The sequence below is a fragment of the Manis javanica genome, chromosome 5, assembly GCF_040802235.1.
Source record: "Manis javanica isolate MJ-LG chromosome 5, MJ_LKY, whole genome shotgun sequence".
NCBI lineage: Eukaryota > Metazoa > Chordata > Mammalia > Pholidota > Manidae > Manis > Manis javanica.
This window is the reverse complement of record NC_133160.1, coordinates 129,267,273-129,293,511: the sequence shown is the minus strand read 5'-3', so window position 1 is coordinate 129,293,511 and position 26,239 is coordinate 129,267,273. Positions and strand designations below refer to the sequence as shown.

The window sequence follows — 26,239 nt, the reverse complement described above, 5'->3', positions numbered from 1 at the left end:
TGATATGATGGATATTGTCCAACTGTACTTGAACCATCAGACAAATTAAAGCAGCCCATTTCTGGGATCTGTTCACATCCCATATGTTCTTTTAACCATAGATAGTCTATAGTCATGAGATTTTGGAGTGCTACAACTTGCACCCCTCCCAACTCCTGGTTGAGTTCCAACAGTACAGATCCAGTCAAATTCGTTGTCTCACTGTATGCACATGCCAGCCTAGACATCTCCCTCCTCATTCCTATGGCAAGTCCAGGAGACGGTGGGCTGGATGCAGCCACAACCACAGCATCGTCCGGATCCCTGTGGAGGCTTTTTGATGATCATCCCCCGGCACGAGTCCTCCAGAGAGTGCTGATGCCGGAAGCTCCTCCTCATATCGTATCTTAGTTCATTTTCTGGGTATCCAAGCTAGGCCTTGATCTTCTGCGTAGAAACAAACAGACCCTTTGCCCACACTTTGACATGCCCTCTATACCACTGTGCAGAACTCATTGGAGGTCAGCACACAGTAACTGCTTTTTTTTTTTTTTTTAATTAAGAGAAAGGAATATTATCAGAAAAGAGTACCTCCATAGCTGATCATCTGACACCCTTTAAGTGATCAACATTAAGGATATTTAAAGCATGCGCTGATCTTTGATTTACCAATAGTTTTATCCTGTTAAGGAGTAATCCCCCTTTTCTTTCTTTCTTTCTTTCTTTTTTTTTTTTTTTAAATTTTTAATCTATACTTACATGAAGAATACTATGTTTACTATGCTCTCCCCTATATCAGGTCCCCCCTAACAACCACATTACGGTTACTGTCCATCAGCTTAGCAAAATGTGGTAGAGTCACTACTTGTCCTCTCTGTGTTGTGCAGCCCACCCTCCCCTTGCTCGCTCCCCCCCATGCATGCTAATCTTAATACCCCCCTTCTTCTTCCCCCCTCTTATCCCTCCCTGCCCACCCATCCTCCCCAGTTCCTTTCCCTTTGGTACCTGTTAGTCCATTTTTGGGTTCTGTAATTCTGCTACTGTTTTGTTCCTTCAGTTTTTCCTTTGTTCCTATACTCCTCAGATGAGTGAAATCATTTGGTATTTCTCTTTCTCCACTTGGCTTATTTCACTGAGCATAATACTCTCCAGCTCCATCCATGTTGCTGCAAATGGTTGGATTTTTCCACTTCTTATGGCTGAGTAGTATTCCATTGTGTATATGTACCACATCCTCTTTATCCATTCATCTACCGATGGACATTTAGGTTGCTTCCAATTCTTGGCTATTGTAAATAGTGCTGCGATAAACATAGGAGTGCATCTGTCTTTCTCAAACTTGATTGCTGCGTTCTTAGGGTAAATTCCTAGGAGTGGAATTCCTGGGTCAAATGGTAGGTCTGTTTTGAGCATTTTGATGCACCTCCATACTGCAATGGTTGAACTAATTTACATTCCCACCATACAATGCTAATTTTTATTCCAACTAAATAAAGCAAAGCACAAGCCATTTGGGCAATAAGATTAAGTCAAGAGCAAAAGCCAACAAGACAAAATTTTTGTTTGTTTTAATTATCAGAGCACATGGCTCTTTTCCACACCTCCTCTTAGAAAATGTGGGTTAATAAATCTCATGCAAAGAAACATAGGAAAAAAGACAAAGGAAAAATGACATTCATCTAGTGTGCTGTTCAAGGTGGTCTCTCCAGTTTCTCTTCTGTAAACTGCTCCATCAGCATGGTCCACTGTGGATTATTTTAATATCATGACCATCTTCCCTGCAAATTGAACAACAATAAAAACAGACTTATTACCTACAACACTGAAAATTTCCCACTACTTTACTAAAAAAGACCCATGGCATAATACATTAGATTTCTTCAGGAGTGAGAATCACTCTTAAAGCTAAATCTAGGAAACAACACAGGTGAAACCTCTAACTCTGCCATTTTTTTTCCCTAACCTTAGGGCACAGAGCACTAGCCCCAGGGAATCACTCTGAGAAAACCTAGGTAACTCACTGAAGACTGAGGTCAGAGAATGGAGCCCTGAAATACAAAGCAGCACACCTGCAGGAGGAGTCATGGTCCCCTAGCAGGCATGTTACAAGAAGGGCATCAGGTGTGATACACATTACTTCGCATTCCACTAGCTACAGTTAGTACGACTAGTACCAACTAGTACTTCAGGGTGTGCGCGTTATGCACACATGCCCTCTGGATTTAAAAAAGCATTTAATACTTAATGGAGTTTAAATATTAAATATAACCTTAATTTTGAGAAATTGCCCACCCACAGGTAGTAATAAATTTGATTATCTGGTCTGTAATTAATTAATAACACACCTCATTCTGTAACTTTGACCTGGAAAATGCACTGAAGATTCACTGTCTTTTTAAGTGTCTGAGAAGAACTACTTATGTCACATTGGATTTTTACATACAAAAACAGAGTCAGTACTTCCTAAGTAATCAAAGTTCAAGGAAAGGACTAAAGAAAACTTGGCTGGACTATACTGTAAAATTACATTACCTGATTTTCATGCACAAAGTACACTCATTGGGATAAGTGGACATGTCGCTTCCACACACAGGATTAAAGTCTCTGGGACATCCTGGTAATTTATATTGATTGCAGTCTGGCTAGAAAAGAGAAAGGAATTGGAGAATAACTTGAGACAGTCTCATCACAAAATAGCTGAGGGGAGGACAAAGTCCCAAGTTTCCCTAGATTTCCTAGAAACATCCTACAAAAATATTTGTTTTGCATACATAAAAAAGGTTTTTCTAATACAAAAATCTGATGCAATGGTTCAATGCCTGCTATGTAAGAAAAGAACCTTAGAAGAAGGTTCAGTCTGGCTGATTTTTAAATGAAAGTCCAAGACATGCCACCATACCTACTTTACTATCCTCTAGTTTCATAATTTGCTACTTTGCTGCTATCTCCATGTGTTCTGTTACATTCCACTTTAATCCCTTGGCACAATGCCAAGACAAATTCAGAAATCTAATTTTTTAGTTCTGTACTTTTAAGATACTGGCATTTAACCAACAGCACTAAAGAAAGCAGCAGGTTCAGAATGAGAACTTAACACTTGTTTTGAGTTTAATTGTGCCTGCCCAAAAAGATACTTTAAACTCCTAATCCTCAGTCCCTTAGAATGTGACTTTATTTGGAAATAGGATCTTTATATAGGTAATCAAATTAAATTAAGGTTATTAGAGTGGGTCCTAATCTAATATGACTGGTATCCTTATAAAAAGGGAAATTTTGGACATAGAGTCACACATAGAGGGAAAATCATATGAAGACACAGAGAGAATGCCATACACAAGCCAAGAACCCCTGAGGCTACCAGACACTAGGAGAAGGGGATGACACAGATTCTCCCTCAGAGCCCTCAGAAGGAACTAATACTGCCAACTCCTTGATTTGATGTCAACCTCCAGACCTATGAGCCACAATCAATTTCTGTTGTTTAAGGCAGCCAGTTTGAGGTACTTTATTAGGCAGCCCTAACCTCACAAGCAGTGTGGATGTCCTCTTATCCAATGAGATTGGGACAAGTGGTGGTTGGTCATTTAGTTGAAAAGGTCTTTAAAACACAGAAACAATAACAAAAAATAACACATGCCCCAAAGATTTTATCTTAAAACATATCGATGAAAACAACATTGCCAATCTTCTGATGTAAGACAATGACAGGGCATATGACCACTTGTATTGCTACTGAAACAGGCTTCCTTGTGGCTAGGTGTGACCACACGAATAAGGCCAGGCCAAGGGGATACAGTGAATTACTGTGCAGTAGCTTCTGGGAACTCTGAAAGAAAGCTGGTACCTGTCCTCTGCTTCCCCAATTTTTCTTCTTTTTTGTCTATTCCTCCATCCTGCTGCTGGGTACATGGGGCTCTAAGGTTTATCTTACAGACCAGGAGGACAAAGGTCACATTCTAGGATGGCAGCCCTGTGTGCTGTTACTCTGAGTCTTTATTACTTGAAGCTGAGTCTAATCCTATCTGATACAAGAGGTAAGACCTTTCCTTGGAATGTCTCAACTACTTAGAGCTCTGTGTGCTATAACCGCAAAAGTCACATCCACAATAAATCACCTATGGTTTCCTGTTCCCAGTTTCTTTAAAGTAGGATTTCTCAACCCCTATTCACATTTCAGAACAGTCAGTTCCTTTGCTGCGGAACGCTGTCCTGAGTGCTGTAGGATGTTTAGCGCACCCCTCTTCTCAACCCCCTAGATGCCAGCATCAACACCCATTCATGACAATCAAAAATGACAGTCTAGAGGTCTCCTGGGGGGCAAAACTGCTCCCAGTGGAGCACTACTATTTTAAAATACAGTGAGAACTTAAAGATACTTGTAAAAATCTTTCCCCAATTATTTATAGCTGTTTCACCTATACCTAATTCAACAGCAGTTTTATTTTTTAGCAATTTGTCTTTTAGTAAGTCTTTCGAAAGCATTCAACACAGTTCTTATATAAACTCTGACTTTATTTCTTTACACTCATGTTTATGTTGTGTTTACATTTTTAATTAAAACAAGACTACTGACTGGGAAAGCAGGCTTGTGAACATGCATATTTGAATTTTGATAAGATCACAATTGACAGAAATCCATGCAAATCCATGGGAAATAAAGTCTACTGGCTTATAAGGGTATAGTCCAACCATAGCCAGTAGGTGATCACTATGCTGCTGGAAATGTTCAGAGACAAATGGAAGGGTCATTTATTTTAAGTTACTTAAGTGGAGGGTGGCTGAGTGAGTTTTTACTGTTAACAAACTAGCCAGTGGCAGATCCACACAGGTCTGCCCATGTATGTCATGTCAGAAGCTTGTTAAAAACACTGATATGGGGGCTCATCCCAGACCACTCACTCTCCGAAGGCAGAATCTGTATGTCTAGCAGCCCCTGAATACTGACTCAGTTAGAACTGGATTTAGGAACCCCTGTGCCCAATCATGATGATATCGAGTTCACTTTGACTACTCGATGAAACCTAAGGCAAATGAACAGACACACAGTTGAGCACACAATTTCAGGGAATCCCTGTTCTAGATCTTTTCTGCCTCCACCTTTTTAATCAAAACATTTTGACTATGTCCCACTGTCTCTCAGTGATTGACTAGGCAAACACTAGCTAATTTAAATCAATCTATTTAGCCTGAAGGTCTTAGGGTTTTTTAATATTCAACAGTTTTCAAATGCTTTCACCTCAATGAATAACTTATATGTGAATTTTGAGGAGCACCAACAAGATGGTAAGGGAGTTTTTTTTGTTTTTTTTTTTAAGATGGAAGATTTTTGATGGAAGGCAATGCTGGTGTTCCAGTCTGTTTCCAGTCTGATTCTCATGATTTCAAAGCTAGGTTTGACTACCACCATTTAAACTTTATTATATGCAGGTTACTGACTTCCTAGCTTTTCTGAGACATAAGGCTTTATGAACACTTGTCACTCTTACTAATAAGGCCAACTCATTTCATTAATAAATTATGCCCCCATTAATTTTTAGCTTTGTTCATTTCCCCATTTTTGTGCCAAAGGAAAAAAAAATTCAAAACAGGCTCATCATCTAGGGAGTCTCTAAATTACATCCTACAAGATGCCAACTATAAGAAAACAGTTCGCCTCTGGCAGACTGTTCCTTGGAACTTTAGAATACTCTCATTCTGAAAGAGGACCACCTGGAAAATTTATTTATTCCTTAGAATCATTTTAATTTTTTTATTAGGGTATTATTAATGTACACTCTTATGAAGATCTCACATGAAAAAACAATGTGGTTACTACATTTACCCATATTATTGTGTACCTCCATATCCCAATGCAGTTACTGTCCATCAGTATAGTAAGATGCCACAGAGTCACTATTTGCCTTCTCTGTGCTACACTGCCTTCCCCATGATCCCCCCACACCATGTGTGCCAATCATAATACCCCTCAATCCCCTTCTCCCTCCCTCCCCATCCATCCTCCCCCACCCCTCCCCTCTGGTAACCGCTAGTCCCTTCTTGGAGTCTGTTGAGTCTGCTGCTGTTTTGTTCCTTCAGTTTTGCTTCATTGTTATACTCCACAAATGAGGGAAATCATTTGGCACTTGTCTTTCTCCACCTTGCTTATTTCACTGAGCATAATATCCTCCGGCTTCATCCATGCTGTTGCAAATGGTAGGATTCGTTTCTTTCTTATGGCTAAATAGTATTCCATTGTGTAAATGTGCCACATCTTCTTTATCCATTTGTCTATTGATAGACACTTAGGTTGCTTCCATATCTTGGCTACTGTAAATACTGCTGCAGTAAACATAGGGATGTATATGTATTTTTGAATCTGAGAAATTATATTCTCTGGGTAAATTCCTAGGAGTGGAATTCCTGGGTCAAATGATATTTCTATTTTTACTTTTTTGAGGAACCTCCATACTGCTTTCCACAATGGTTGAACTAGCTTATATTCCCACCAGCAGTGTAGGAGGGTTCCTCTTTCTCTACATCCTCACCAGCATTTGTTGTTCTTAGTCTTTTCGATACTGGCCATCCTAACTGTTGTGAGGTGATATCTCACTGTGGTTTTTATTTGCATTTCCCTGATGATTAGTGATGTGGAGCATCTTTTCATGTTCCTGTTGGCCATCTGAATTTCTTCTTTGGAGAAGTGTCTGTTCATATCCTCTGCCCATTTTTTAATTGGGTTATTTGCTTTTTGGTTGTCGAGGCATGTGAGTTCTTTATATATTTTGGATGTTAACCCCTTGTCAGATATGTCGTTTACAAATACATTCTCCCATACTATAAGATGCCTTTTTGTTCTGCTGATGGTGTCCTTTGCTGTACAGAAGCTTTTTAGGTTGATGTAGTCCCATGTGTTCATTTTTGCTTTAGTTTCCTTTCTTGAGGAGATGCATTCAGGAAGAAGTTGCTCATGTTTATATTCAGGAGATGTTTACCTATGTTGTCTTCTAAGAGTTTTATGGTTTCATGACTTACATTCAGGTCTTCAATCCATTTTGAGTTTACTTTTATGTATGGGGTTAAACAATAATCCAGTTTCGTTCTCTTGTATGTAGCTGTCCAGTTTTGCCAACACCAGCTGTTGAAGAGGCTGTCATTTCCCATTGTATATCCATGGCTCCTTTATCATATATTAATTGACCATATATGCTTGGGTTAATATCTGGACCCTCTATTCTGTTCCACTGGTCTGTGGATCTGTTCTTGTGCCAGTACCAAATTGTCTTGATTACTGTGGCTTTGTAGTAGAGTTTGAAGTCGGGGAGCATAATCCCCCCCAGTTTATTCTTCCTTCTCAGGATTGCTTTGGCTATTCGGGGTCTTTTGTGGTTCCATATGAATTTTAGAACTATTTGCTCTAGTTCATTGAAGAAAGCTGTTAGTATTTTGATAGGGATTGCGTTGAATCTGTAGAATGCTTTAGGCAGGATGGCCATTTTGACAATATTAATTCTTCATATCCATGAGCATGGGATGTGTTTCCATTTATTGGTATCTTCTTTAATTTCTCTCATGAGTGTCTTGTAGTTTTCAGGGTATAGGTCTTTCACTTCCTTGGTTAGGTTTATTCCTAGGGATTTTATTCTTTTTGATGCAGTTGTGAATGGAATTGTTTTTCTGATTTCTCTTTCTATTAGTTCATTGTTAGTGTATAGGAAAGCCACAGATTTCTCTGTATTAATTTTCTATCCCACAACTTTGCTGAATTCAGATATTATTTCTAGTAGTTTTGGAGTGGATTCTTTAGGGTTTTTTATGTACAATATCATGTCATCTGCAAACCGTGACAGTTTATTTCTTCCTTAACATTCTGGATGCCTTTTATTTCTTTGTGTTGTCTGATTGCCATGGCGAGAGAATTGTTTTAATTTTTACAGAAGGATGTGATTTGCTTTAAAGGAATTCTCTGAGTTTTATACTCTAAAGCTTTTCTTTGGAAAGGTTCTTAAATACGTTACCAGATACATTACCTCATTTATTCATTCAATAAATGAATACTGCAAAATTTTAAGATAGATGTTATGAGAAATACTAAGCCAGATTGAATCCTGCCTGCAAGAAATTTAGCATCTAATAATGGAATGAAAACATACACATGGTGGTCTTAAAGGATAGGTAAAATTTAGATTAAAGAGGTTTGGGCTTATCCATCTGAAGGAAGTAAAACAGACTAAGCAAAAGCATAGTGGTGAGGGAAGTGTTTTACCTGAGAGAAAAACAGTTTAATTTAAAGGAGCATCCAACACTCTTTCATGTTTAAAACACTTAGTAAACTAAGACTAAAAGATAACATCCTCACTCTTTTAAATGACATCTACGAAAATCCTACAGCTAATATTTTACTTAATGATGAGTGACTAGTGCTTTTCCCTAAAGTCAGGAACAAGAAAAGCAAGTCCACTTTCATTTGTTCTATTCAAAATAGTATGGAAGGTTCTAGCCAAGGCAGTTAGGCAAGAAAAATAAATAAAAGGCATCTAGATTGAAGAGAAACAAGTAAAACTATCATTAATCAAAATGACAGAATCTTTTTATATAGAAGAAATCCACCAGGAAATTATTAGAACTAAAAAACAAGTTGAACAAGACTGGAGGATACAAGATTGATACACAAAAATCAGTTATATTTCTATATACTAGCAATGAACAATTTGAGAATGAAATTAAGAAAACAATTCCATTAATAAAAACATCAAAAAGAATAAATTTAGGAATAAATTTAACAGAACAAGTGTAAATATTGTACACTAAAAAATACAAGACATTGTTGAAGGAAATTCAAGTCCTAAATAAATGAAAAGACATTCCATATTCATGGATCAAAAGACTTAATTTTCTTAAGGTGGCAATACTTCTCAAATTGATTCATGTAAAATAAGAATATCAATCTACCTTACAATGTTATTATGAGGATTGAGAGACTGAATATACAAATGGACAATGTTAGACCATATAGTAACATAGAACTGACCCCTAACAACCTGCCTGGGAAACCAGCTCATTATTTAGAATGCCCAAGAAGCTAGCCTGCTACATAAAGTCAGAATTGTAAGAAGACAGCTATCTCTAATAATAGTCCAGGAAGTGAAACAATAACCTCTGTAATAACAATAGGCCCAAAATTTCCAGGACTTGATTAATAACTTATGGCTTCCCTGATTTTCATCCCTGCTTTCAACTAAGGAACAACCAGAGAAAGCCAAATATGCACACCTAACCATATCACTTAGGATGCAGGCTTCTAGTCAGCCTGCCTACAGCTTCTCCATGCCAACAGCCTCCAATCAGGGCATACCTGAAACCTTCCCTTCCCCCCCCCCACCACTATACCTATATTTATTTTTATATATATAAAATTTTCCCACTCCTCTGGGTGCCTTTGAGTCCCAGCCAACACTCAAGTGATAGGGCGACTCCCTTGCTACATCAAGCCCTAAATAGCTTTTGCTTGTTCTCATTCAGCTGGTTTTCATTTGCTTCCACAGAATTTAATGTGATAATGTATATAAAATGTCTAGTACAAGGCATAGCTATCGTTTGAATCATTAAAGGAAATATTAAAAGAAACAAGGGCTGAGGCCTTCAAGGACTGAGACATTTTCAACTAAAATGCACACTTTTAGTCTGTATCAGAAGGCCTACCTGAGAATCTGGTTTCTCAAGAAGCAGCCAACAGTCTCAAAAGTGGCAAGTCAGACCTGAAAACTAGCCCCCAACCCACACTGTTGTGTGGATTATATTAGCAGAAATAATACAAGTGGTTTCATACTTACTGTTCTATATTCTGAAGGCTGACCAAATTGAGAGTTCAAAGAGGCTGCAAGAAGAAAACAGGCATTTTAAAGTATGATTAAGGCCAATTCTTGTTCATAAAGAGCTTTTCTAAAATCCATCTTGAGATTTATCCAGACTGGATAAGCACCTTCTCCATCAGATGCCTATGTTCTGTGAATCACCCCCACTGCCCCTCCCCAAGTAACACTAAGGTTTTTCCCGGCACTTCTAACATGGAAAGAACATTCAGTGCATTCTGTAACTGACCACCCTAATGGGTTTACTTGAGAAACTACTTTGGAGCTACGAAATAAGTCAGAGAAATAACTCTTTCGCTCATGATACTCTTTTTCCCTGAGGCTCATGGTAATGCATACAAAACTTAAGGTGCTACCATTTTAGCTCCAGTTCAAAATGGGCGTCAAGTCTAGCTGGACTTAAGGGCCCTTTCTCATAGCCTGAGTGCCTGACTCACCCGGCATTCACAGTTCCTAATTCCTATACATCTCCTGCCGGGGTTTTGCACTGTGTACATAAAAACCCAACTCCCCATCTTGAATTCCAGAAACTCTGCTTTAAGAGAGAAAGAGCTGACAGCAGGGTGTCACTGAGGACGAGCTGGGAGCAAAGCCCAAGCAAGACGCAAAGGTCAAGTCTCCACCGCCACCCTTGCCAGCTCAGCGCCCGCTGCTCGCGTTCGTCCATGGCAGCTGAACGGCCCGGAGCGCCAGTTAGTGGTGCGTGGAGGGCGCCGAGGCTGCCCTACAGGGCTGGCCTGCAAGAGTTCCCCGGCCTCAGTCTTCCGCGGGTCCTTAGTGGGCCAGGCTCCCTGGTGAGCGTTACCTGCCAAGTCTCCAGCCAGGAGCAGCAGCACCAAGAGCAGCATAGAGGGCGCCATCCTGCCGCCGCTGCTGGCCCTCGGATCCTCGACGCAACGGACCTCACGCGACAAGCAGAGCACGCTGGGGGAAGACACGCGACGGGGTTGGGTGACAGCGGGGCGGGGAGGCAGGGCAGCCGGGAGGTAGGAGAGGGGGAGGGGGGGCGCCAGCTCACCCCTCTCCCTCCATCCTCACTCCCCACGCCCCCACTCCCCCGTCCTCACTCCCCACTCCCTGCTTTCCCCATCCCCATCTCCACTCCCCAGTCCCTCCCTCCCCCCATCCCCACCTCCCTACCTTCCCCCATCCACACTCCCCACTCCCTACCTCCCCCCATCCCCATCCCCACCTCCCCACCCCCCTACCTCCCCATCCCCACCTCCCCATCCCAGTGAGGATGGGAGTAAGCAATTAGGGAGGGGAGGATCTCTCAGGTAGCAAGTGAGACCCAGGTAAGAGCCGTGGGGAACAGCCTTGCAGGCTCTGTCAGTCAGCCCCTAAATTTCTTCAACATCAACCCTGTCCCAGGCACTGTTTTGGCTCTGAACTCATTAAGGAGGGCCTTGCTCTCAGGAAGCTTTCTACTGTAGATGTTGGGTGACACCGGAACTCCAAAACAAGAGAATCAATACAATAATTTCTAAAATTATGCGCTTATAGAGAGTGGTGGGGTAGGTGAACACTTTCCATCAGAAGGTCAGCAAATGCCTTTCAAAAGTGACATTTGAGTTGAAAGCTGAAGAATACGAAGGAAGCCTGGTGAAGACCTGGGGGACAAGTATCCCAGGCTCAAGGAAAAGCAGGTATGGTCAGGAGGCTGAAGCAGCTCTCTGTTTCAGCCAGAGCCTGGGAAAAGGAGTAGGAAAGTGGAGAGAGATGGAACCACTGGCCAAGATCACGTGTGGCAGTGTAGGCCATGGTGAGGGTTTAGATTTGTTTTGGGTGTAGTGGGAAGCCAGTGGAAAATTTTAGGCAATGGAATGTCCCTGATCTATGTTTTAATAGACTGGTGAAGAATGTATAGGAGATAGGTAAGGGTTGAGGCATGAAGACAAATTAAGTGGCTTTTACAGTAACCCAGGCAAGAGATGATGGTGGCTCAAATTAGTGTGTAGCAATGGATTGGTGAGAAGTGGTCAGATTCAAGATTTGTGTTGGAGATGGAACCACTCTAGTGAAGAGGAGAATGAAGAATGTCACCTAGGATTTTGTTCTAAACAGCTGGATATGTGACATGCCATTTCTGTGATGAAGGACATTTGGAGAGGCTGCCTGTTAGACATCTGAGTGGACATGTAAGCAAGGCAGTTGGAATTACCAGTTTGGAGGTGGAGATTTAAATGCAGAAGTCACCTGCATATCGCAGGTATTGAAAACCGTGAACGCAATGCCCAGCGCAGGAGTGTTGCAAGAGGTCCCATCAAAGCCCTGGGGCACTGCTGTGTGGGGGTTTGACACATGGTAAGAAGCAGCCTGTGAAGGAGAAAGAAAACCAGGCTGGAGTCTGGGGTTACTGAACTCTGGAGAGTGCTATAACCATGTCAGCTGCTGCTGCGAATTTGAGAATTAGGAAGATGGAGCACTGTCACAGGCTTTGGCAAGATGTGATCACTGATGACCTTGATAAGAACTCTGAAATCTCAAGTGGGGTCCAGAGAGAGGTAGGGTGAAAAAGTAGAGATAAAGTTTAGACAACTCTTGGAAGTTTTGCTATGAAAGGGAAACCACACCCTATGAGACTTCCAAGGTATCTTCTGAGGATCATATTAAAACATTCCAGTGTCTTCCCACCTCACTAGGAACCAGAGCCCTTCCTATGGCCTCCAAGGCCTCCGCTGGTCTCTTAGGCTCTCCCCAGCCACAGTAGTCTTCTTGCTCCTACCTTTAGGGCCTTTTTGTTTTCTGTTCCCTTTGACTAGATATCTACATAGCTCCCTCCCTCCCTTCTGTCTCTGCTTGTATGTCCCCATATCAGAAATGCCTTCCCTAACCAGCCTATAAAAAATTAGCACAACTGTCCTTATTCTTCTCATCCTGCTGTGTTTTCCATCCTGCTTAGAATTTACCTCAACTTGGCTTTTTAAAAAAGCCTCTTTTAAAATAAAAAAGCCTCTTTTTATTTATGACCCTCTCCATTTTGGTCCGCTACAAAAAGGGAGTGATTCTTTTTTGGTTTACTGCTGTATCTCTAGCATCCAGACGACTACTGCACATATATTAGCATCTCAATAAGGATTTGTTGAATAAATTAGAGATTCCTGGGGAGTCAAGACCTTAGCTTAGTCCACAGGATAAAACAAACCATTAGTATACCTAAGCAAAATGGCTGTTCAGTTAAGAACAAATTAAATCTTAATTTCTCATTTTGTATGCATTCATTTCTCACAGCATAGCAGAACATGCTATAAAGAGTTTTACAGTTGCATACTTGCTCTTGCAAGTTACTTAACAAGATCTGAACCTCAGAGCTTTCATTTCTGCCTTCCCCCATAAAATGGGTATTATAATAATAGAATCTTGTAAATATTCAATGAGATAATGTATATAAACGTGTTGGGACATAGTAGCATTCAATAAATCTTAGTCCCTTTCTATCTTCTCCAAGACAGCGTGTGTAAGAGGACTGTTACTCTGTTCCTAGATGACTAGGCTCCTGTTCCAACTCAGGTCACATTGACCATTGTGTTGTCATGGAGCTGGATATCTCTAGCTGGTGGACAATGGCATTATCTGTTTCTTTTACCTCTGTATCCCTAGTGCTTAGCTCTGTGCAGACACAAGCTTAATAAATGTTTGCTGACAAGTGAATCCTTGAAATATTAAACTGACATCACACTAGGGAGGTAAGCCAAAAAGAGGAAGACAGAGGATCCCAGAAACAGGAATCCCAACCCAAGAGGGAAGCAAAGGAAATTAACGGGCAGCAGTACAGCAGTTCTGGAGTTCAGCCAGTCCAGACTGGAACAAGCAAGAGGCCCTAGGTTTCTAGAGGATGACATAAGTAAAGTATGAAATGTATGTTGCAGTAACTGAGATGAGATTGACACCAAAGGGGAAAAATTTAGAGATTGATTAGTAACAAGTACATAGAGAACTAAGCAAATAAAAAAGATTTGTTACTGGTTCCAGGAAAAACAAAGTTGGTCAGTAATGCAAATATCAACCACTGATCTAACCATAAGTCTAACTATTTTGAGAGAATAGGATAGGAAGAGTGCAAATGAGAGGTGGGAGTAATAGGTGATAGTTAAATCTTTCATAGTGAAAATCAAGGGATGAATTCTAAACCAGAAAAATCAAGAACTGGCATTATATTCATGTTATTTAGAGATGTGAAGATAAATCCCTAAATAAGAATGCAGATTTGTTTCTTCTAAAATTAGGAAATGAGGCAGGAGGGTGGGAGCATAAGCAGCCCATTGATGCTTTACTTAACAAATTTTGCATATATTATGGATTGAATTATGTCCCCCCAAAAAATTAATGTTGAAGTCCTAACCCCTAATACCTCAGAATGTGACTGTATTTTGAGATAGGGCCTTTAAACAGCTAATTAGATTAAAATCATTTTTAGGCCTTAAGCCAGTGTGCCTGGTGTCCTTATGAAAAGAAATTAGGACACAGACAGAACAAAGGACACAAAAAGTAAATGGCCATGTGCCAAGGAGAGAGCACCCAGAAAAAACCAAACCTGCCAACACCTTGACCTTGGACTTCCAGCCCGCAGAACTGTAAGAAAATACATTTGTGCTGTTTAAGTCACTGATCTGTGTGATTTTGTTATGGCAGGCCTAGCAAAGTAATGCAGCATGTATATGTGATTCAATAAAAAATTACGTGCATGCATCATTTTTTATTAAGAGATTTAATTTTAAGAAATGTAACAAATAAAAGGTTATTCTAAAACAAATACATACATCAATGCCTCCAACAGTAACTCATAATATTTATTTACTGATTTCTTTTTTTCCCTAGAGAAGCTTCATTTGACAGTTACTAAATCTGAATATAAATTCTGGTAGCTTTTCAACAAATCCCCCCAGCTTTGTTCTTCCTTCTCAGGATTGCCTTGGCTATTTGGGGTCTTTTATGGTTCTATATGAATTTGAGAACTATTCTAGTTTGTTGAAGAATGCTGTTGGTATTTTGATAGGGATTGCATTGAATCTGTAGACTGCTGTAGGCAGGATGGCCATTTTGACAATATTAATTCTTTCTATCCATGAGCACAGGATGTGTTTCCATTTATTGGTGTCTTTTTAAATTTCTCTCATGACTGTCTTGTAGTTTTCAGGGTATAGGTCTTTCATCTCCTTGGTTAGGTTAATTCCTAGGTATTATATTTTTGCTACAATTACAAATGGAATTGTTTTCCTGATTTCTCTTTTTGCTAGTTCATTGTTAGTGTATAGGAACGCAACAGATTTATGTATATTAATTTTGTATCCTGCAACTTTGCTGTATTCAGTTATTAGTTCTAGGAGTCTTTTGATGGTTTCTTTAGGGTTTTCTATGTACAATATCATGTCATCTGCAAACAGTGACAATTTAACTTCTTCCTTATCAATCTGGATGACTTTTATTTCTTTGTGTTATCTGACTGCCATGGCTAGGACCTCCAGAACTAAGTTGAATAAAAGTGGGGAGTGTGGGCATCCTTGTCTTGTTCCCGATCTTAAAGGAAAAGCCTTCAGCTTTTCACTGTTACGTATGATATTAGCTGTGGGTTTGTCATATATGGCCTTTATTATGCTGAGATACTTGCCCTCTATACCCATTTTGTTGAGAGTTTTATCATGAGTGGATGTTGAATTTTGTCAAATGCTTTTCAGCATCTATGGAGATGATCATGTGATTTTTTTTGTCCTTTTTGTTGATATGGTGGATGATGTTGATGAATTTTCGAATATTGTACCATCCTTGCATCCCTGGAATAAATCACTTGGTCATGATATATGATCTTGTTGATGTTTTTTTAAATTTGGTTTGCTAATATTTTGTTGAGTAATTTTTCATCTATGTTCATCAGGGATATTGGTCTGTAATTTTCTTTTTTTGTGGTGTCTTTGTCTGCTTTTGGTATTATGGTGCTGCTGGCATCATAGAATGAGTTTAGAAGTATTCCCTCTTCTTCTACTTTTTGGAATACTTTAAGGAGGATGGGTATTAGCTCCTCTTTAAATATTTGATAAAATTCAGCTGTGAAGCCGAGATGGCTTATTTTGATGAAAACGTTCATCAAGAAGTGTATGTTACACACACACACACATTTTCTCAACTTTGTTGGATTTCTTTTACCAATAACATATACACTTGCTTATAAACATCTTCACTACTGATGCTTCAGGAACAGAAACTAAAATTTGAGCATAGACTTAGGGACAATGTTTAGAGTAGGAATCAGTTTCAAAAAGAAATCCATTTATACCTCAAGATAGATTTGTCATCAATTTATATGGGTGGATGCTGTTGCCTTTATGTTACTTAGTCCTAAACAGTTGATATTACATCTTAGATATATTATATATCATGGTGCTTTTCACATAGTAGTGTGAGCATTTGTCATCCAAGAATAAGAACAAGACATTTTCTGGAAAAGGCCAAGAGTAAATACTTTCAAGTTTGTGGATCATACTGTCTGTCACAACGAGTCAGCTCTGCCATTTTAGAGCAAAAGCAGGCATAGAGTACATGTCAGAAAACAGGCATGGCTGTATTCTGGTAAAACTACAAAACAGGCAGCAGGCCATGTTTAGACTATGGACCAAGGTTTTCTGACCCCAGACCAAACATGCCAAGCAGAAAAGGCCAGCGCTGACCCTGGGAATGCTTGTTAGCAGGTAACACCAAGAGCAAGCTAGGAGATGTGTCCTAGTGGTTAGTCCTTAAGGTTTGGCTGTTAGTCCTTTTTTAGGGACTTAATGCTGCTTAGGTTGCCACAGCTGAAAATGAGCAAAAATTTGATGAAGTATCTAGACAGTTTAGGGAAAAATTGAAATATTTTTTCAGCTCTATTATCTGGTCATTTTATTTAAAATGCTGAGTGGTCTGGCTGATTATGCCTAGAAAAGTTGGACTTTTCACTTCAGTTTTCTGTCAATTGTTATTGAGTTGCCTGTGATTACAAGTGCAGGTGAGTTTCCTGAAACTGTGTATCCTAGAGGTGCTTTGATTGTTTCTCATGCTACAACCAAACAAGATATTATTTACAAACCCCATCAAAGGGTATTATCCAATCCATATTTAAGAATTGATCCCAGACTTTTAAAATGCAGCCATAGGTGTAAACGAGGAAGACTTATTACACTAAAATTTAAATAGAATATGAATTTAAATATGAAATGTTTCTTAAATGTAAAATGTAAAGAAACTTACCAATTTTAGAGAATGTAGGAAAAAATCTTCAGAGCCTAGGCAAAAAATTCTTATAGCTGACACTAAAAGCATGATTCATAAAAAGAAAAACTGATACATTGAACCTCATCAAAATTAAAATTTTTGACTTCACAAAAGACCTTGTAAAGAGCATTAAAAGACTGATATAGACTGGGAGAAAATATTTGCAAACCACATATCCAACACAAGATTTGTATCTAGAATATCTGGAGATCTCAAAACTCTAAAAAAACAAGCAATCTGATTAGGAAATAGGCAGAAGATATGAGCAGACATTATACTAGGTAGGATATACAGATGGCAAATAAACACATGAAAAGATGTTCAACATCATTAGCCATTAGGGAAATGCAAATTAAAATCACAATGACATATCATAACACATCTGTTAGGATGGCTAAAATAAAGAACATTAGTTACACCAAATGCAGTCAAGGAGGTAGAGAAACTGGATCTCAGTGGTGCTAATGTGAAATGGTATAACTACTCTGGAACATAGTTTGGCAATTTCTTGAAAAACTAAGTGTTATGGCAAACCTGGACTGTATCACTGATGGAAGAACCAAGCAGCACTCAGAGGTCTTGGAGGGTGGAGATTTATTTCACACCGGCAGGCTCAGAGGAGAGTAATCTCCAAAAGTCTGAGCCCTGAGCACAAGCAAGGGGAGCAATTTATACTATTTTGCTTTCGTATATGTTGCATTTTCGGCATGCTCAGCAAGCAGGGGGAAAGAGGAGCCCAGAGGAATGAGAGAAAAGGGGAAGGGGCCGGGAGTTTCCTGCTGACCTTGTTGGTCCTGTTAAATATTTTCCTTATCACTCCCCCTCTGATGCTCCTTTAAACACTTCATTTTAGGGGTATCATCATCTTGGTTTATGATAGGATCATAATGGCTTTCCATATACATGAGCTGTACGGAGGAAATGCGTTCCTTGATAAAGTTAATGAACCAGTTAAGGATACAGGGTCCTCCTAATAGCCCAAGGAGCAAAAGGGCCGCCAGCCCAGCAAAGCCAGTTAAAAGAGTTGCCAGACGGGGAAGATGCAGGCTGAGCCTTCAATTTAGTTAGGAGAGATAGGTAAGCACAGCAAAACAACCTACGATTACCCAATAGAGAGGGCAACTTTTTGAGGGACAGTTCAATCAGAAGGGGTGGCAGCAGAGAGTCCAATGCCCAGGATGAGAGATCCCACTTTGGTGAGGGCCAGGATCCACAGCATGCAGGTGTTTATCAGTCTGAGGGTAATCGTTGGATACGGAGGCAGAGAGGATTGTGGAGGTCTGACCGGGCCTTCCACTGATGTATTTCTTTGTCCGGATTATGGGCCTTTTTCACTCTGGAATGATGGACCCACGGAGTGATGCCTGCAACTTTGAGGGCAGTAGGAGTGGTTAAAATGGCACCGTGGGGGCCAGTCCACTGAGGTTTGAGGGGGTCCCTTTTCTAATCTTTGACCCAGACTGAGTCTCCAGCCTGGAAGGAATGTCCTGGGGTCCCTAAGGAGATCAGAGCTCTTTCTAAGGTGTATTGTTACAGCTTATTTAGGGTGGCTCCTAAGGCTTGGAGCTATTCTCTTGCTCCCTTACCTCTTATTAGGTGTGGGTTCCCTAGGAGGCTTCCTAGACATGGTGGGGTGGGGGGGGCGTCTATACACTAATTCAAAAGGGGAAAAGCCTTGAGTCCCAGGTGTGCAGCGAGCATGCAGGAGGGCCAGGGTCAGTAGGTCCAGCCACGGGAAGCCAGTTTCTTGGCAAAACTTAGCTAGGGTTCCCCTGAGGGTGCGATTCATTTGCCCCACTTTCCCTAATTCTGTGGCCTGTATGCAGTGTGGAGTTTCCAGGTAATGTTGAGAGATTTAGTTAAAATCTGAACTGCATCTGCTACAAGTGCAGGTTCATTATCACTGTGAATTGTAGATGGTAGGCCAAACCTGGGTACAGTTTCTCTCAGGAGGGCTTTGGCTACCTCCCAGCTTCCTTCTGTCCTGGTTGGGAAGGCTTTGACCCACTCAGAGTATGTACACACTATCACTAGGAGGTATCTGAGTGCTCTACTTGGCTCAGACTTTTGGAGATTACTCTCTGACTTCACATCTGTGAAGTCTATTTCAAGGTTTTCAAAGGGGGCAACTCCTGCCCTTTGGGGACCTGGCAAGGGTCGTGGTGCAGATTGAGCATTATTTCTGGCACAAGTCATGCACTGCTCACTTATTGCTCAGCATAATGCTGGAAATTGACTGATGTAGTATTGCTTTTTGAAGAGGGCTTCCAGTGCAGTTTTTTCTAAGTGGGTGAGCTGATGGTATTCACTGACTAGATGCCTTCTGGTTGCAGGTGGGACAAAAATGCGTCTGTCAGGCAGTATCCACCACCCTTTTTCAGTTAGGGTGGCTCCTTCAGCCATGGCCCAGTCCTTCTCCTTTTCAGTGTACTTGGTTGGAGAGGCCTCCACTTGGGGGTGTTAGGGCCATGGTGAGGGAAAGAGTTTTACCTGTTTCTTTACTGGCTGCTGCTTTAGCTGCTTCATCTGCCAGGCAGTTCTCCTGTGTTATAGGGTCGTTTCCCATTTGGTGTCCTTTGCAATGTAGAATTGCTACTTCTTTTGGGAATCAGGCAGCCTCGAGGAGTTTTAGTATTTCTTTCTTATTCTTGATTGCTTTTCCTGCTGAAGTGAGGATACCTCTTTCCTTGTAGATTGCCCCATGTATGTGTACAGTGGCAAAGGCATATCAGGAGTCAGTGTAGATGTTGGCTCGCTTGCTCTCACTGATGGTGAGGGCTCAAATCAAGGCATTCAGTTCAGCCCATTGTGCTGACCATCCGGCCAGCAGGGCTTTTGCTTTTAAGACCTCAGTGGCAGTAGTTACTGCATAAGCTGCTCTCCGGATACCCTCTTGTAGGTAACTGCTGCCATCACTGAATAGTGTGAGTTCTGGATTTTGTATGGGTTGATCCTGCAAATCTGGATGACTTGCGTAGACTTCGTCAGTTACTTCAGAGTAGTCATGATCTGATTTCTCCTCTTTGGTGGGGAGGAAAGTTGCTGGACTTAGTGTCCATACTGTTTCAAGAGTGACCCATGGGTTTTCACAGAGGAGGCCCTGGTATAGCGCCAGCTGAGAGTTGGAGAGGAAGCGGTGCCCCTGTCTGTTCATGAGGGACACAACAGCATGGAGGCCCTTGACATTTAGTTCTTGTCCCAGGGTGAGTTTTTCTGCTTCCTTAATGAGTATAACTGTGGCTGACAGCACCCTGAGGTAGGGTGGTCATCCTGCCGCAACCAGGTCCAGTTTCTTCGATTGACGGGTATGCAACTGGCCACTGTCAGGGCCCAACAGTCTGAGTGAGAACCCCGAGGGCCACCTTTTCCTTTTCATTTATGAAGAGATTGAACAGCTTTTCTATATCTGGCAGGTCTAGGGCTGGTGCCTGCCCTAAAGCAGCCTTTATTTCCAGGAAGGTAGCTCTCGGTCTGGCCCCCCTAGGAGGCTGTAGAGGGGTCTTGCCATTGCTGAGAATCTGGGAATCCATACTCGGCAGAATCCTGCAGCCCTCAGGAATTCTTGCAGGCCCTTCTTTGGGGCTGGGGTAAGGAGGTAATGACTCTTTTCCTCTCCGGACCTAGTGCCCTCTCTCCCTGGGTGAGGAGGAAGCCTAAGTACTGGACTTGCTGCTGGCAGATTTGTACCTTTTTCCATGAGACTCGGTATCCTAAGTCTGACAGAAGTTCCAGGAGGGCCTTTGTGCCCTGTATACAGTTCTTTTGGGTGTCACTGGCAAGGGGGAAGCCATCTGCATATTGGAGGAGGGCAGTGGCTTTTCTCGGAAAGCTGACAAGAACTGCGGCCAATGCTTCTCCAAAGAGCATGGGTGAGTTCTTGAACCCTTGTGGAAGCCACATCCACGTTAACTGCATTTGCCACCCTGTATCCGGTTCAGTCCATTCAAAGGCAAACAATGGTTGGCTCTGGGAGGCCAGCCAGAGGCAGAAAAAGGCATCCTTGAAGTCTAGGCAAGTGAACCATTTGGCAGACCCTGGGATCTGGCTGAGGAGGGTATATGAGTTTGGGACCACCGGCTTCAAAAAAATAGTCACCGTGTTGATGGCTCACAGGTCTTGAACTGGTTGGTACCCTCTGCCTGGCTTCTTGACTGGTAGAAGTGGGGTGTTCAGGGTGACTGGCACTCGACTAGAATGCCTGCTTCTTTGAGTCTTGTCAGGTGTTCTTGGATGCCTACTTTCACTTCTTGTGAAGGGGGTATTGCCTCTGTCTCTGTGGCTGGGCCCCCGGAGTCAATTCTACAATGACAGGGGCTCAGTTATGGGCAAGTCCAGGTGGGTTGTCTTCAGCTCATACTGAGGGGAAGGTAGCTCTGAATTCTGGTGGGCTACTTGAGAGGGTCGGGCACAGAAAAGCCTCCATTCCTCTTCCCTGGGTGTGGTTATTGCCAGTACAAGAGACCTTGGCTCTTGGCCTGGATTTAGTTTGTGTTTGGTGCGTCCAGTTGGTTCAAAAGTTATTTGGGCTCCAAGCTTTCAGAGTATATCTGGGCCAAGGAGGGGAACGGGGCACTCGGGCAGGTAGAGAAATTCATGTCAGACCTTGTGGCCTCCAAGTTCACACTGGCGCGTTTGGCAGAAGTGTTGCTGGAATGCCTTTGTCCCAGTGGCTCCAAGAATAGTTGCGGTCCTTACATTGAAGGGGGATACAGGGAGGGTGACCACAGAGTGTTCTGCTCCTGTGTCAACCATAAAAGTCATGTTTTGGCCCCCCACTTTCATTCTGACTGTGGGCTCATGGGGGTCAAGAATGACAGAGCTGGGTCTTTGTCAATCTGAGTCTGCTCCTGCCAGGCCAGTGTTCCTTTCCCCATGAGGCTCCTCCCGGTAGTGACTGGGCTTCGGGGTTTTGCCTCGGTTGGGGCATTTGTTCTTCCAATGCCCCTTCTCTTTACAGTAAGCACACTGGTCCCTGGCTAGGGGCGTCCTAGGCTTCCCCCCTCTTGGTAGCTGGCTTTTCTCTGCATTTTGGTCATCTCTCTTTCTTTTAGGGTGGCTGCCAAGCGATGGGCCTTTTTCTTCATTCTTCTTTCAGCCTCTCTGTCGGCCTGAACTTCTCTGTTTAGATACTTTGTTGGCAGTTTTAATCAGCTGGGTGATATTTATCCTGGCAAAGCCTTCAAGTTTTTAGAGCTTTCATCTGATGTCTGGGGCAGCTTGGGACACAAACGAGATGTTGACCATCTGTTGGTTCCCTTGTGACTCAGGATCTAAGGGGGTGTAGATGCGATAAGCTTCACACAGTCTTTCATAATAGTCCCCAGGATACTCTCCTGGTTGTTCAGTGACTGAAGATACTTTGATCATGCTCATAGACTTTTTGGACCCCGTTTTGATCCCCTGTAGGAGGGCATCCTGATATCGGTGGATCTGGTGCTGTCCCTCAGGGGGTGTGAAGTCCCACTCAGGGCGCTCCTCAGGGACAGTGATTTCAGCCCATGCACCCCAATCAAGAACCCCAGCTGGTGCATGTTTTTCCAGGTATTAGTTAGCCACCTCCTCTCTTCTGTGTTGAACACGATGTGGAGAAGCTGTTGGCAGTCTTCCTGGGTTAGCCAATGGGTTTGGAAGAGGGATTCCATGAGATCCACCAGGGTTTGTGGCTTCTGTGAGTATGACGGGGTGTTGTGTTTCCAGTTGAGGAGGTCAGTTGTGGAGAAGGGTTGATAGTAAAGCATGGTCTGGCCTGGCTGGGTGGTCCTCTCCTCATCACACCTCTTAGGCTCCTGCGTCTCTCATACCAGCATCTGAAGTGTGCCTGAGCCCAGTCGAAGATGCAGTCTGGCTGCTAGTCCAGGGGAGAGTAGGTCCACTAGTTCTGGAGGTGGTGGAGAGGCCGATGGCAGCAGGTTTTCCAGGACCAGGGGGCTGGGTGCTGACAGCCTTGGGGATGTATAAGGCAGGAGCAATATTTGTTCTTCCTGTGGATCACCAGCAAGAATTTGCAGAGGTTCAGGCTTCTGTTGGTCTTTTGTGGGCTGCTTTATTGAGGTGACTAAGATCCGACCTTGTTCCTACCTGTTTCAAGTGAATCACACCCAAGGGGGAATGGTCTGGGCACCTCCTAACTGGGAGTCAATATATGGGCACTGATTAGGATGACCTGGATATCCAGTGATGACCCTCCAGACTCGGAGGACTGTTGGGACATCTAGGGTCCCTTCCAGAGGCCACCCTACACTAAAGGTGGGCCATTTGGATTCACACAGGGTTTTCAGCCTGCTGGGGGCTAATTTTACTCTGTAGTCTCCTGAAAAATCCCTTCCTGAAATTTTTGATCATGGTGTCGAAAACTGTGCATTTGCTGTGTCCTGACCCCATGATGTGTCCATGTAATCGTGCTGCAACAACAGACAAGGGAGGGAGTGCCCCCTTCAGAGAGGAGACCAGTCAGATGCCTGTTTGTTCACTCTCCTCACAGAGAATTTGGTCAGCCTTGACTAAGGTGCACTGGTATAAGTCCCAGGCCAGGTCAGCTGAAGCTGAGTCACCGATATGTCATGATGGCTGACCACGAATGTGGCAAAGGGCCCACTCAGATTCTGCAGCACAGGGCTGTGGAATCACAGATTCAGTGCAGACTGAATGGTTTCAGCTGCCCTGTACACTCACACACTCAGACCAGAGTTTAAACATTTCCTCCCTGGGAATCCCTGCCTGTGAGACTTCTAAGAAGTCTCTGGGAGGTGATAAGGCTCCCCTTCCACCCCAACAGGTGGGAACTGGCTGGGTCAGGGGCCCTGGGGCCTTACTGTAATTTTACATCAGAACCAGGTCCTCACCTGCCAAGCCTCCCTGACTCCGGCAGGAACAGCAGAGCAGGGCTGGCCAAGGTGACCAGGTGGGAGACTGCCGAAAGATCAGGCAGGGCCTGCCTTCTCTATTGCGATCACCCATTCTGTCACCACCCCACCATTGTCCCAAACCGGTGATAACAATGGGCCAGCGTGGTTGGGTTTCCTGGTCAGGGAACCAAATGTTATGGAAAACTTGGACTGGATCACTGACGGAAGAACCAAGTGGCACTCAGAGGTCTTGGAGGGTGGAGGTTTATTTCATACTGACGGGCTCAGAGGAGAGTAATCTCCAAAAGGTCTGAGCTTGAGCACAAGCAAGGGGAGCAATTTATACTATTTTGCTTTTGTATATGTGGCATTTTTGGCATGCGCAGCAAGCAGGGCAAAAGAGAAGCCCAGAGGACTGAAAGAGAAGGGGAGGGGGCCGGGAGTTTCCTGCTGACATCGTTGGCCATGTTAAATATTTTCCTTATTATAAGTAGGCAAATACCATAGACCCAGCAAATGCACTCTTGGGCATCTATCACACAGAAATGAAAGCCTATACTCACACAAAAACCTGTATATGAATGTTCATAGCAACTTTATTCCTAATAGCCCCAAACTGGAAACAACCTAAATATTCTTCAAGTAAATGATTAAACAAACTGAGGTATAGTCATACAATGAATTACTACTCAACTATAAAAATGAATCGACAATTGATATATGCAACAACCTGGATGGACCTCAGGGGCATTATGCTAAATTTAAAAAAAAAGGAAGAAGAAGAACCCAATTTCAAAATGTTACATAAAGCATAATTTCATTTATATAACGTTCTTGAGATGATGAAACTATAGAGATATGAAACAGATTAGTGATTGCCAGGAACTGGGGGTGGGAATAGGGATAGAAAGAGAGGTGGCAGGTGGCTATTTAAGAAGTAGCATGAGTGATCTTACTATGCTGATGGACAGTGACTGCAATGGGGTGTGGGGGGTACTTGATAATATGGGTGAATGTAGTGACCACAGTGTTTTTCATGTGAAACCTTCATAAAAGTATATATCAATGATACCTAAAAAAAAAAAGTAGCATGAGTGATCCTTGTGATGGAATTGTTCTGTATCTTGACTAAGTTGATGTCCACATGAATCTACACATGTAATACAATTGCACAGAACTAAATACACAGGTACAAAAGCAAGTATATGTAAAGTTGGTGAAATCTGAATCAAATTGACTGCATTGATGTCAGTTTCCCGGTTTTGATATTGTGCTACAGTTATGCAAGGTGTTACCACTGGGGAAATCTCGGTAACTGGTATATGGGATCTCTCTGTATTATTTTTTATAACTGTAGGCAAATCTACAATTAATCTTAAATTATAAAGCTTAAAAACAAGTGAAGCTTTAAAAATTATCTGTGGAATCTGCATAATAAAGGAAGAAAATCTAAATATCCTGAATATGCACATTCTCTTTCCCTTCATTAATGTTCTCATTAACATTTAGTTAAGTAAACCTGAATAACTAATTGATCTAGAAATTATGGTGGCCTTAAATCTAAGTGTTGAGGACATTTAATTTTAGTATCTTCTTTAAGGAAGGGTAGTTTGTTAAGGTAATGTGATTTAATGTTTAATGTGATTTGATGTTGAGACTTCTGTAAAAATTTCAACTACAATATTTACAAATTTGTACCAAAAGTTCAATTTTTGTCAGTATGTATCCAGATTATTTTACAAAATACAATCAACGCAAACAAAAAGACTGACTGTATGACTTAGAATTAAATAATGTTAAACTATCCTAACTTTGTGGCCCTGCTTTACATAGAGTGTTGTGAAATTATGATGTGTTCTGGATGTTTTCAAGTTGTACATGCTTCTGGTTAGCAGAAAAATAGAGAAATATAGAAGTCAAAGCTGAGACTTTAGTGAAAAAAAATTTTTGCTAGTTCATGTGATGCTCAGATTTTTTTTTTTTACTTAGCAATAAATTTAAATTGTACTTCTCTGGGAAGAATTCACAAGTATCTATGACTCTCACGCAAAAGAATTTTCAGATCCATCTTTGAAATACAGGTGCATAGTCTGCATGATCACAGTTTGGAAGTTAATGGGGAAAAAATTCAAAGAAAAAATAAATTACTTTTTAATGAAACCATCCCCACTGTCCAGAATATGTGGTCCTAGAAATGTCATTCATTCATTCATCTACCCAAAAAATTTGCAAAATGCTATGTGTGCACTATCCTAGGAACCAGATTTAGCAGTGAACAAAACAGTAAAAATCCCTACCCTCAAAAATCTTACATTCTAGTGATAT

At 41.9% G+C, this 26,239-nt stretch overlaps 1 protein-coding gene across 3 annotated transcripts in view; it reads right to left on the bottom strand.

Moving 5' to 3' along the window:
- Positions 1-1,509: 1,509 nt before the first annotated feature.
- SPINK2 (serine peptidase inhibitor Kazal type 2) overlaps positions 1,510-26,239 on the bottom strand; it is a 37,026-nt gene continuing 12,296 nt past the window's right edge. For 2 of the 3 annotated variants that reach the window (XM_037018690.2, XM_017670908.3), the window contains exons 2-5: positions 10,633-10,751; positions 9,789-9,832; positions 2,512-2,621; positions 1,515-1,757 (exon numbers count right to left, since the gene is read on the bottom strand). In XM_037018690.2, the coding sequence (XP_036874585.1) occupies positions 1,712-1,757; positions 2,512-2,621; positions 9,789-9,832; positions 10,633-10,687 (255 nt within the window). In that variant the 5' untranslated portion in view covers positions 10,688-10,751 and the 3' untranslated portion in view covers positions 1,515-1,711. Of the gene's footprint in view, positions 1,758-2,511; positions 2,622-9,788; positions 9,833-10,632; positions 10,752-26,239 lie in introns of all 3 variants that reach the window. The other variant, XM_073236294.1, reaches the window with a different exon arrangement.